The sequence below is a fragment of the Falco rusticolus genome, chromosome 4, assembly GCF_015220075.1.
Source record: "Falco rusticolus isolate bFalRus1 chromosome 4, bFalRus1.pri, whole genome shotgun sequence".
NCBI classification, from domain to species: Eukaryota; Metazoa; Chordata; class Aves; order Falconiformes; family Falconidae; genus Falco; species Falco rusticolus.
In genome coordinates, this window is record NC_051190.1 from 54,992,165 (window position 1) to 55,004,835 (window position 12,671).

General features: G+C 39.6%; 1 protein-coding gene across 1 annotated transcript in view; it reads right to left on the minus strand.

The window, feature by feature from the left end:
- Positions 1-600: 600 nt before the first annotated feature.
- Positions 601-12,671, minus strand: part of MINDY4 (MINDY lysine 48 deubiquitinase 4) — an 82,430-nt gene continuing 70,359 nt past the window's right edge. The window contains exons 17-18 of the mRNA XM_037386778.1: positions 9,050-9,122; positions 601-4,229 (exon numbers count right to left, since the gene is read on the minus strand). Of these exons, the coding sequence (XP_037242675.1) occupies positions 4,181-4,229; positions 9,050-9,122 (122 nt within the window). The 3' untranslated portion in view covers positions 601-4,180. The remainder of the gene's footprint in view (positions 4,230-9,049; positions 9,123-12,671) is intronic.

The window sequence follows — 12,671 nt, forward strand, 5'->3', positions numbered from 1 at the left end:
AAAAAACACCAGCAGGTTTGTCAGATTAAGTCTGAATTTTACCCACAATGATAACTTTTTCAGAAGTGTTTGCTGCTATAATGCTGCTTTTTCTGCCTTACGGTAGACCCGTGGATGCCCCAAAAACCTACTCAGTGTAGGCACACACCCATCCCACCCAGACTCCCAACAAAACCGCACCGTGACTGCTTCTGCTCTGGTTTTGATCAGGGTGATGCGACTCTCATCAGACTAAACAAGGACAAGTAACAGAGATCTTTGCAGTTTTTACTGCCATTTGGGTGGGTTTCAAACAGAGCATGGCGGACGTGTGTACATGGAGTCAGAGAGTACCTCATGCTTTAAACTAGCTTCAGACTCGTTGGTTTAAGCATCTGCAGCTGCCTAGGTGCAACACCACTGAGGTCAGCGTGGGCAACTTTATCCCACTCCGACTGTGCTATGGTTCCTCTCACAGAAGAGGCGGCCTAAATTCTCATTATTATTCCAATGACTTGATGAGGCCCATGAAACATTTATAATCTAGTCTCCCAGATTAAACCCCATTAGCAAATGAATTATTAAAAAAATGAGAAGGAAATCTGGGCTTTTACTATTACCATTGCTTTAAATGTTTTATTGGTATGGGACATTCTGTACAAGACAAAGTTAAATATACATTTTGTACAAAGGTGATACGTACGACACCTTACCAAAATAGTTCCTCTACTTACATATTCATCTACGTACACAACATGCCATGTCTGTTGTTAGCTAAGGGATCAGTTATCAGCAGAAGGTATATTTTTTAATGCCACAGAAGAAAAGAGAATGAAATTAAGACATCATGCAGACTAAGTGCCAATGTCACCAGTGTCTTTTAATGCTCAATTATCAAATGGTTGCTGTTTTGTTCATTTCAGGAAGTCACATTCATTGAGCAATGAAAAAGAATACAAGAAACAATGAAGAGGAAAACATAATTTAAAAAAAAAAAAAAAAGACGCATGCCGCTCGAACAGGATATGATTCTACACAGATTTGTGCAGAGGTTTTTGCATTGCCGTATAACATTTTGCATTGCCTTGTCTGATTGACTCAAAAATCCCTGTAAAGTCTTAAGGGAAATAACTTCTGGCACTTTATATTGAATAAAAATATGCAAGTCTTCTTCTTGATGCAGATAGGGATTGAGGTATTGCTCTGGCATTTTTCTAGAGAAGAACTAGATCTAAATTAATGTTCTAGTTTCTTCAGGAACATTTCTTCCTTACCGAAGGATGCCCTAGCAAATCTCAAAAGCCACCTCTCTCACCTAGTAAGGACACTGGCACTGAACCCTGGTGAAAGAAGGTACTGCTTTTAGGCTCCAGGAGTAAGGATGGTGGAAGGGGCTTAGCAATGCTGAGGTTCTCAGTGCTCCAGCTTGGTGGAAATACCCTATATAGGCGGTGGCTTGGTGAAGTTGTCCAAATGCTTTATTTCTGGTGTTGTGAGCAAGAGCACAGGTGAATGTACAGTTAGTTCATCTTAAACAGATGACAGGTGGACTTTGCACAACAAAGATAGGTGGACAAAATGACAGATAACAGGTGAGAAAAATCTGTCTCACTGAGGTTCTGCTGTCATAGAAATTAAGTTTGAACAAAAATATTCTCCATAACCAGTGATGACGGAGCCTCAAAGTTACTTGCAGCCAAAAAAAAACTTCAGAAAAAGGGTCAGACTTCAGGGCCTCTCCTCATCTTCATTTAACTTCCAAGATAAACCATAAAATACAATCTATTTCCAAGCCCTGATCACTAATCTGTACTCTTATACCCTGAAAAATCCTGGCATCCCCATGGGTGAAATCCACTTGAGGTAGTCCTCTTGGTCTCCCTTTGTACTCATCATCCCACAATCTGGAGCACAGTTCTTCTCATCCTAAAGATACATCACACCATGGTACCTCCCCTCCTCTGAACAGAGAACAGCTCCTCTGAGCACATCTGCACTGTCAACATCCATACTTCAGTCAGATGAAATCTGGCCTGTCACAAGGCAGCTCCCTCCTTCCCCAGATAAACACCTATCTCTGCTGCTCTTCTATCAGGGGGTGGAAGTTACAATCTCCAAACTGTCATACTTTAAAGCACTGCTTTAGAGTAAATGATGTAGGTTTACTAGACTGGAAAATCCAGAAAGGAATCTTTTGTTAAACTTGGTTCCAAAAATCTTCCATCGTTTTTCATCCCTACACTATTTTCTGTCCAAATGATTCTGTAAAAAATCTTATTTTACGTTACAGATGCCCTGTGAGGTAGGTGGGAAAATCAAACTGTATCTGCTTCATGAAACAAAGCGTCAACTATAGTTCATAGAAATGTCAAGAGGAACAAAGTCTGGGGTCTGGGATCTTTGACTGTTTGGGATGTCCCACTCCCAGAAACACTGCAGCTCCCATTGAGGCAAGCTCTTCCTGGGAAACTGGAGTGCCTGAAGTATGGATGATAAGTGTATCCTAAAGGCAGTGCTGAGTCCACCTATAGCTGACAGTACAAACATATCCCTAGATACACAAAGGTGCAAGGGTTTGCCAAAAGCCGTGTAACATTCCTGTAGTAGAGCCAGGAATGAGCTCAGATCTGATGCTGCCTGTGCCTCAGAGGCTGAATGGGAGATCTGAATCTCACAAAGTTTAAAGAAGTTTGCCTATCTGATGTAAACCAAACAAATTACATTACACTGAATTAAATAAAATTAAAATGACTGAAACTCTGAGGTGCTTTACTGCATATAGATAGTTTGATGTGGGAAGCAAAGGGGGAGACATGTTCATCAGAGACTATATAAACCTTTCTGGTACTCCATTATGGCTTAAATTCAGGTTGGTTTACAAATCTAGCTCAAATGCTAATTCCCAGAGATCTATATTTGCATAGCCACTTTGGTATCTCCACACTACACACCACAGGACACTGATTTTTTTCTTGGGAACTGATTTTAGAAAGAGCAACTAGTTTATCAGGACTCAGAGGATTTTGCATACTGACTAGGAAGAAGGTGTTAAGATAAATATCAGCAAGTAAAAGTTCTTTATTAAACTTTCATGAAATATTCACTCTCAAGAGAGAGGAATACTTCTAGAAACACCATTTATCTGCCTTTTTTCAAAGGCATTTTTTCGAATCTTCAGTAACTTGTTCCAATTTTGGTTAAGTGTTGCCAAAATATGTCAGTTAAAGAATTCATTTCAGAATACAAACTGCTGTTTCAGTACTTCATGATACATCTCCACAGTACATTATTTCAGTACATATATTTTATTTCATCATGAAAATGAGTATCTATCACAGATAGGGATCATTTAAATTTTAAACCTAACAGCTTTTCTGCTTTCTTGAAATTATGAAGAAGTAAACCACAGATCTGATCTATCATTTTGGTGTAAATAAACCCTAGTGTGTAAGTAGTTACAATGGCATAAGTGCAAAGATACTGATAGAGCTACCTCTCATCCAGAAAGGAAAATGAACATCAGTGTGAGGCACGGTTACACAGCAATTGCACCCAGTATAAGGAACATACTAGTGTTATTATTCTGGTAACACAAAACCACAATGCTTGCTGTAAATTTTATGACACAGCAAGAACTTCATCTAGGTCAGGCTATCTGAAAATTCCATATGGTTGCCAATCTGTTTAGTGCAAAACAAGACTTACTAATATCAGGTAAAGAAGTGAATATGTATTTCTTGGATGATATTTTTTACTTGCACTGGAGTTTTGTAGGGGAAGAACTAGGCAGTACAGAGAAGGCATGTACGGTGACAGAAATCATCTGTTCACCATCTTTCATCAGATGCTTTCAAACAATTGCAGGATACAGAGTGGATCCAGAAAGAGACCTCAAGGGGACATTGACGACTTCACTGCTTCATCTGTAACCTTGATTTGGTGGTGGAAAATCAGTCTGCTCTCAGAAGCTGTATGTTAAAGGCAGTGACAAGGAATTTACGTAAGTGTTGTTTATATTATAAGCAAAATATCTGAAGCACGAGGTGATTGAGGTGAAACTCTTCCAGCCTGTAAACCATGTCATTCTTCCTCATCGTAAACTTCACAATTCTTGTTCTATTTCCTGTATTGGTGGGAATAGGAATGTGCTAATTCAGTCATTTCCTTTTTGTCTTTACAAATAAAATGCAGGTCAGCTCGGTCACAAGATCGGTTCTGTGCCATTCCAGTCAATAACAGCTCCTTGCCACCTAGAAATGAAAGCAATCGTTTCACATCCATCAGTTAACCAGGTCATTGGAGAGGCAACCCAACACCCCTCAACCATCCAATGAACCTTAAAGAGATTAGGACGGACTCATTTGGGATAATTAATCACATCTTCTCAAAGGGAAATAACAGAAGTGAGGTACTTGTGCTCCCTAATTTTAGGTGCCACGTTTGGAGGTCAGCCTCCTTACCCTTCCTCTACTCTCTTCTAGGCAAGAGAGAGTCCCCAGCAGCAGCTAATTCAGAACAAGTACTTATGTGTTGCAGAGACCGTAGGGAATCCCCAAGATGGGTACAAGAATTAACCCTATATAATCAGAATGCTCAGTCTCAGCTGTTACTAGGCAATTTGCACACTCCTATACAGGCAGGCTTCCGATTAGGAACTCTGTGTCTCTCAGACCCTGAGACCAGATAATTTCATTTAGCAGCCATCTTTGCTGCTGACTGTGATTTCTTGGAGGTATTGGCTCATTTTAATGGCAATGTTTTGCTTTTCCTATGCTGAGGTTTGCTTTTTTTCTGCCCTCATGCCTTCTTTAGAAAAACACTAAAGATATATACCGCGAACAATGTTCCACACACGTGTGCACAAGCCCCACATTTTTAGTTCCTGTCTCTATACTGGCTGCTACTCCAGGAATGTGACCAACACTGAATACAAAGAAGCTATCAGTCCTGCATTTGTTGCCAAATGTGTCTTCAAATCATGGCAGAAGACAAAGATCTGAACAAAGACTTGGTGAAAGCAGGGTGATGCTCTCCAGTGACCTCACTGTGCTGAACTGAGTCAACTTACTGTACAGCCAGTCATTCGCTGCATGAATTGCACCCTTGTCTGTGGCATTTCTCATGTTCGCAAGTTCATGGGCTACATCTTCTGAGAACTAAACTGGTGCATTCCCAGCATCTAAGTATTTATATCTGTTTTGAAAATCTGTCTCAGAGTACATGTGCAACAGTAGTAAGACTCGCGGCGGGGGGGGGGGGGGGGGGGGGGGGGGGGGGGGGCGGAGACAACAGTGAGTTGCCAGACTGCCACATTCTTTCTGCCACTGGGGAAAGAATGTGTCAGCAAGGGTATGGCAGCTCAGTCCCTTCCCTGACTAAAATCAGTTAAGTGTAAAACTAAACCAAAGGCTGAATTTATGCTGTATTCACTGCAAAGTATCAAAGGAAGTGACCATCTGAGGGCTGTTGTGAATTTTTTCTTTCCTTTTTTTTTTTTATTTTGCTGAGAAAATAAAAATTAAAAAAAATCAGACAGACTAAGTCCTCATCCCAGGACTTGGTAAGAATACATAGCAGTGATGCCCCACATCTGAAGCTAAAAGCAGAATATGTTCTAGTTGGGTATATTCGACTTAGTCTGGCATTTGCCTGTGGTGAGAACTGTCCCTGCCAGTTTTCCACCCCCAGAAGAACCAAATGTAAGTGGGGAGTAGAACAACACTTTCTGTCCCCATCGGATTTTTCAGGTAATGGCATCAAATCATCCCTTATCTTGTGTACAACCTTTCCAAGGCACCACCTTCCATCTTATAAGGGTAATTAAAGATCTTCAGCAGAAAACGATATATTGAAGCAGGACTCAGGGTAACTTTCATAACAAGCCTTACTGTCTTTGTTTATTTTCAAACCATATCTGCTGAGCCATTTGTAGACCAAAAAGGAGTCTTTGGATGTTTGCTCCTATGGAGCAAAAAAAGTTGTTTTTTTTTTTTTAAAAAAAAGTTCATAACTATTTTCACCTACTGAATCTTCACAAGAAAAGGTGTCAAATAGTGAGGAGCATCACTCACAGGTGCTGAACATGTCTTTTATTTACAGACCAAAAGAAAACCATCCAGGCAATGCAGCATGATAATTTCCTCAAACTATCCTGCCACAATGTAATTCAAATGGAAGCTGATTTTTCATTTATTTCAAAAAATTTCAATTTTTTTTTCATATTTCAATTTCATATTTCAAAAAATAACCGCTGATTCAGTTATAATTTATCAGATTAGCAAAATGAAAACTACATTTGACCCATCTGGTTCAACTACAACCTTACCCAAGGGTCCTGGAGTTAATGGGAACCCAAGAGGAACTGGTTCAGGCACTGAAGAATGATCAGTCTGGAATAACATTTGGAGACTCTCTCTTGTATTAATAATTTGGTATTGTTTTAGAGGACACCAACAATTTGGGATGAAATGCCCATGCTCTCCTCTTATCCACTAAATTTCCACCGGATGTGTCACTTCAAAGCCAAACAGATAAACTAATATATCATGCAGCCTCACCACCACAGAGGAAAGCTGATGCTAGAGGGTTAAGAAAATATACCACTGAATTCAGATTATAATATCAGATCAAAGGTTTATTCCCCTCAGGCAGGGCTAACAGATGTTATTTCCGCCAGTGCAGGGAGATGCCAAGGATCGTGATTGAGGTAGAAGAATATTCATAGAAGAATGGGATAAGATGTCTGCATGGCATCTCCCAAACAACCCAGGGATGTACATTCCAGACATCCCTTGGTCAGAATCTCACTGCTTCTACAGATGTCTAGGGCTGAAAGCCACAATAAAAGCGCATGTACTTGTACTGACTCTTGTGCTGGGAGCCGGCAGGTTAAAGTGATACCTGTGGGTGACTAGCCATGCCAGCCATCTGAAATGTTACCTGTTTTAAACTCAGATCTTGCTTATCTAACATTTTATAGAATAAGAACTAAAAACATGAGCCTCCTCCTCCTGCAGAAGGAAAACAACCCTTCCCTGATAATAATAATAACAATGAAAAAAACTAAATACAGAAACAGTCTATTAAATATGCAGTTTTCCCTTTGGGAGGGATAAGAGAACAAACAGCAGACAGATGTTAGGCATATAACTCTATGCATTACAGGATGATGGTGTTCAGGTATTGGGGTAAACAATGGCTAAGGCTTTTCATGGATTAAAACAGAACTGGGTCATGTGAATGAGAAGGAAAAACCCCAGTAAACATTTGGAAACAACAGTGAGTCTTCTCAGTTTCGATTGTTCAGACTAGGAAATTATCGATACTTCCTGAGAAATTTTCCTGCATTTTTTGATGAGAAATCATCAAAATAAGTTCATTGATAAGAAGATTCAACATGAATGCTTGGTCAAAATAAGTAATGGATCTTTGCTTGCTGTACTTAAAATTAAGTTGAGGAGTGTTTTCCATAATTGTATGATAGAAAACATTTCTTTCTTATCTCCCAATTTGTTAAAATATTGGTTAGTTTGGTTTGTTTTTACTTTTCCTTATGTGCTGCTTCATAATTGGAAGAAAAAGTTCTTAGAACAAAAAGGAAAAATATAACATGAAAAGCCTTTAGCAGCAAGGCCATGCTAAAATAAATACCCTCAAAGCAAATGGATAGCACTGAAAACAAGGAGCCAGACTGATCAGGGTAAATCAGACAGTCCTGAGAATGGTACAAACAAAATAAATTGACACTGGAATTTTCTGGTAATTTACTTCTCCAGTAGATTAAAGCAGGGAATTTAAAATAAACAAACATCACCATTGTGAAAACTGTATAACTTTGATACAATGCCAGCAATGGAAGATGTTCTAAGATAACTTTAAGTCATTGCATGCATTATTCACCCCCACCGTGTGGGTTTCTGAGGCTATATATTATTTATTTTGGTTTGTAGTCATGCTTATGTGTCACTGGATCCAAGGAATCAATACAATCTGTATGTGCGGGAAGCCCAACTAATGTCACTGCTGTCATGTCACAGGATGCCTCTTCTACTTTTCTGTAACTTTATAATGGCAGCCCTACATGAACACACTGTTTGGCAGCCATTGTCTTTTTTTTTCTTTTTCTTTTTCTTTCTGTTTTATTACAGGATAAATTGTGGCAAGGAGAGGAGGGAAATTACAAGAGAAATATGAAGCTGCTTGGCTTGCTGATTTAACAAATGTTACGGTCTTTGACAATGAGGCTTTTACTTCTTGCTCCAAAGATACCCAGATAGCAGCTTTCAAAGTCATGCTGATGGAGTTGATATAAAGCTGATTTTTCTACCCAGTTAAATTTCTTCATTTTGCTTCTTTCATGTCTAACTAAACTGAAAATGTTCTCGTTAACTTCAGTATGACTTGGATAAATTGCTTATAAGTCCATCATTTAATAACATATAGACCTCAAAATGGCCATGAAAATCCTAACATGACAGGAACTAGCCTTGTATTTAAGCAGAGAATATGACCTGAGAACTGTCAAGAATGACTTCACAAGACACAGTGTTTTGTGATCTTGAGAAACTCTGTGCTGCCCATAGACACATGGAAAGTTTGAGAAAGCTAAGACCATTGAGCACAGGGCTTCACGCATCAAAAGTGGTACCCAAGTAACCCAGTGCAATTATATTTTTCAGAAAAGACTGATGAAATTGGAAGAAATTTTCTCCTTTTCTCATTATACCCCTACAAGAGGAATCAATCACCCTTGGGAATCTAAATTTAGATCTATTGAAATCAAGTTGTGATCTCAAACTGAATTAGGCTCAGTCAATTCTTGTGATGTAATAAGATTTCCTCTAAGAATGAAGTGAACATCTCAGCCAGTTTGACGTTAACTACAGTAACACACAATTAAATGTATACTACATATTATCACAGCTTGGCCTATTCAGATTCTTTCTGATTTTTAAGCAGTAATTTTGCAAGGTTACTTGCTGCAATATTTTTTTACCGCACTCCAGCCTTACATGTATTATTTATGCAAAAAACTGAATATATCTGTATGAAAAACTGTAGTTTCACTTACTTTGTCCTAATACAGTGCTCAAGCGGAGGAGTAAGATCGTTTTCTTTATCTTCAGCGCACATCTGAGTTGTGTCTGCAGAGACATATTAGACATTATTAGCGGCTGCACCATTTTTCTATTCATATAGAATACTGCAGTAGCTTCTAGAAACTCCACCCATGGAAGCGAAGGACTTCCACTCATACCATAAACCTCTTAGCCCACAATAGGCACGTATCTACTTTGGACTGAAACACCCTGGAAGGTGAGCCCTGCTGGCATTTGAATGCCATTTCATGCCCTCGTTTACACTATCTGAACAGAGCGGCCCCAGACAGGGCCAGGAATGCCCAGAGCAGACCCCACGGCCATGGCTCTTTGCAAACAGCAGGGACTGTATAGCTGACCTTAGAGTGGGCAGTGGCACTCACTGCTTTGTCATCTCTTGAACTCTTTCAGCTATCAGTCTGCTGCCTCGTCGTGTGATGGCAGGCTAAAGGCTGAAAGGGCATGTCTGAATGCAAATGCTGTGGCGAATGAGCCCCAGACTGTGCCCAGTGTTAGTTATTCTGGGCCAGAAATTTGTCCAGGATTGTACTGACTACTTAACAGTAAGGATGATAGTGGAACAGTGTTCAGACTCACGCCCTGACCGAGGTTAGGTTATTAATATAGAGATGGTTTCAGGAAAAAACATGGATTAGATGAAAGAATATTATGGAGGGCTGTCATGAGGTTTTTATTTTGCAATTGATGTCGTAATTACTAAGAAAGCAATTTTCATTACTCAACTACTAAGGATGGCAGTAGTCTTACACTTGAATAGGAAACTCCAAATCCAGTCCAAACTGGGTTTTCTTTCACCCTGGAAAAGAAGATTGTCCCTTGACTGTTGAGCAAGTAACACGGAGATGGGAGAAGACAATGTTGTGTTGGCTATAAGAGAGCTACCACAGGCTGCGAGCATTCCTTTGGGACGGAGAGGCAATTGCACTGTTCCAGGGAAAACAGAGAGGTCAGTGTCTCAGACACTGGATCTGTCAACAGTGAAAGTAGTCGCTGAACTTCCCAGGGAGAAAACATCCTGCAACCAGCTTGGATGTCAGTCTGCTCAGCTGTTTCCTGTTTTGGAGTGAAACATTTCAAACTGCAGCAGACTAGGGTTTTTTCTTTTTCTTCTTTTCTGTCTGTCATCCAGCCAATGGGTAGGTTGCAAGCAACAAACGATGCCAAGACAGGGTGTAGGATATGGGTCTGCTTCAGTGAGACTGATGTAGACAGGATGGGAGGCAATTGCTCTTACATTCACAGCTCCTAATCTCAGTTATATCTGGCTTTCTCATGTCATAGAGAGAACCTGGCTCTCCCTTGCTTCTTGATCTTGTCAGTACAAAAACATGAAGAAAACTGAATGGCTGTAAGGGCTGCAGCAGTAGGAAAAAGACAGTATTTAAAAGTACATAAAGTACTGGCAGTTTTCTCCTAGATCCTCAGGAACCTAGAGGAATCTTTTAAGTTTCAAAGGGCCTCTTTTATCCCAATACTGAAGAGTTTATAATGGTTCGTTAGAAGCTTCCAAGAGTATTTGGACCCCTCTAGGTATTCTTGATACTGATGTTCTGGGTCTTCTCGCAGAGTGAGAAGCAACAGCCACTGTCCTGACCATACTACTGGTAGCAGGACAGCATATGGGATGGCTGCCTTTCCCCTTCATTGCCAACTTGCTGAATTTTGTCATTTTTAGACTTGAATTCTTCCAACCCAGAGGTTTGAATGGAGGCTTTTCATACAAAGGAATAGGAAAAAAAGTATCACTAAGGTGTATCTTTCATGGGCAGGCAAGGGACATTTAGCCAAGTTAATTCATTAACAAAGTGCATTAAAGTGTTTTATACAACTCATTTGGCATAAGCGATATTGAAGTTATGCTCTTCCATCTTGGAGTCACCAACAGCAAGAAGGATATGGATACGATCTCTTGTATCTCCACTTAAATTCTAAGCTAATTGTAGTGAGAATCTGAGTGCCAGCAGTTACAGACAAACTTGCTATTCAGGAGATATGATGAGCACGGATTCAAAAGAGTGGAATCTGAACAATCACTGAGAGAAGAAATACTGCTCATAATTTAAATGGCAACCTTAGGATGTATTAGTCACCAGAAGCCATGGTGTATTAGTCACCTTTCCAGAAGACTTTTGCACATTGAACAATCTCATCTTAACTGCGATAAAACTGTTCTGGAAGAGAGCTGTAATCAACATACCAGCCTTCCCTAGAAGCCGCCGCCTCCAGTGTTTGAACCTCTGCTAATTTCATTGCTAGTGCTACCTTCTGTGGGATCTGCAAAGGGGCTGCGGATAGTGTCTATGACTCTGGAAGAATATTCTGAGAAATTCAGTTACATTCTTCCTAGCAATTATTCAGCTGCTTTTTGAAAACATCTTTAACAGGGTACTGACTTGAAAGTATGCACCAATGAGATATAAGAAGGATTTATTAAAACAGATTGTACAAAAGTTCCCCGAATGTTCACTTGGAGACATCATATTGTAAATGTTAACATAGCACATATTAGAAAGGATGAGTGGTATCTCTATGAACTGTGCAATGCACTCTTTCATGCAAGTACTCTCTGTGACATATAACAAAAACCATGGAATCTCCACCCAGTCCCTAAAAATCTGACAAAAAAAAGATGAGCAAAATGCAGAGGGTTATTAATTTAGATACACTGGTTTGCTTGCTTTGTCTGTCAGAAATTTCTGCCCCAATGGAAAGGATTAAAGAGACTTTATCTGTGTAGGATAGTATGTTGAATTCACCAGCAGGAATTGCCTGCTTTTAGGAAGGAACTCCATATTTCTTGTGTACATTTTGGCAAATGGTTATGAGCTTGAGAAGCAGGGCAAATTCTCAATATAAAGTAGCAATTGTTATTACCCCCAAAATGTAATTCTACTCTTACTTTCTGGCTTTTTTCACCTTTCTTTCCCACTGTAATATCAAGATTTCCTGAAATGTGACTCTGATTGTGATTTTCCTAATTATAAACAAGATTCCTATTTCAAGGAATTCACTTTCCTGCTAGTCAAAAGCAAACAATTTTGCTATGCAGCACCAGTGAGATATGGCTGTGCAGCACCCAGGACTTTACGTCATATCTCAAGGTAACACGCCTAACCATCATAGCTTGTTGATATTTCCACGATGGAAATACCAGTAACACTTAGCATTCTGATATTTCCATCTGGTACTGCATGCAAGGTTTAGATGTATGATCAATGTTTCCTTTTGGATGTTATTTCAGTCTTTCTCCAGACCTAACAAAAGATTACTACTGTACAGCCAGAACTGGGACAGCATTTCCCTGGAATGATGAAATTATTTGCAATTTACATCGTTTTGCAGTATTTCACAGATAACAAAAGATTTACTAGGACACACTGCTGGAAGAGGCTATAGCTACAAGAAGAAGATATCTACCTATCATTGTTTAGGCTTTGAGGAGAATTATGCAGATATTCCGTGACAGGTTGAGCAGTAAAGTGAAAAATTCATACATACTCTGAGCACTTTCTCATCCAGGGATCTGAGTGCTTGGTAGCTATAGATTTTGTAAATGTTCCTGATTTATTAATG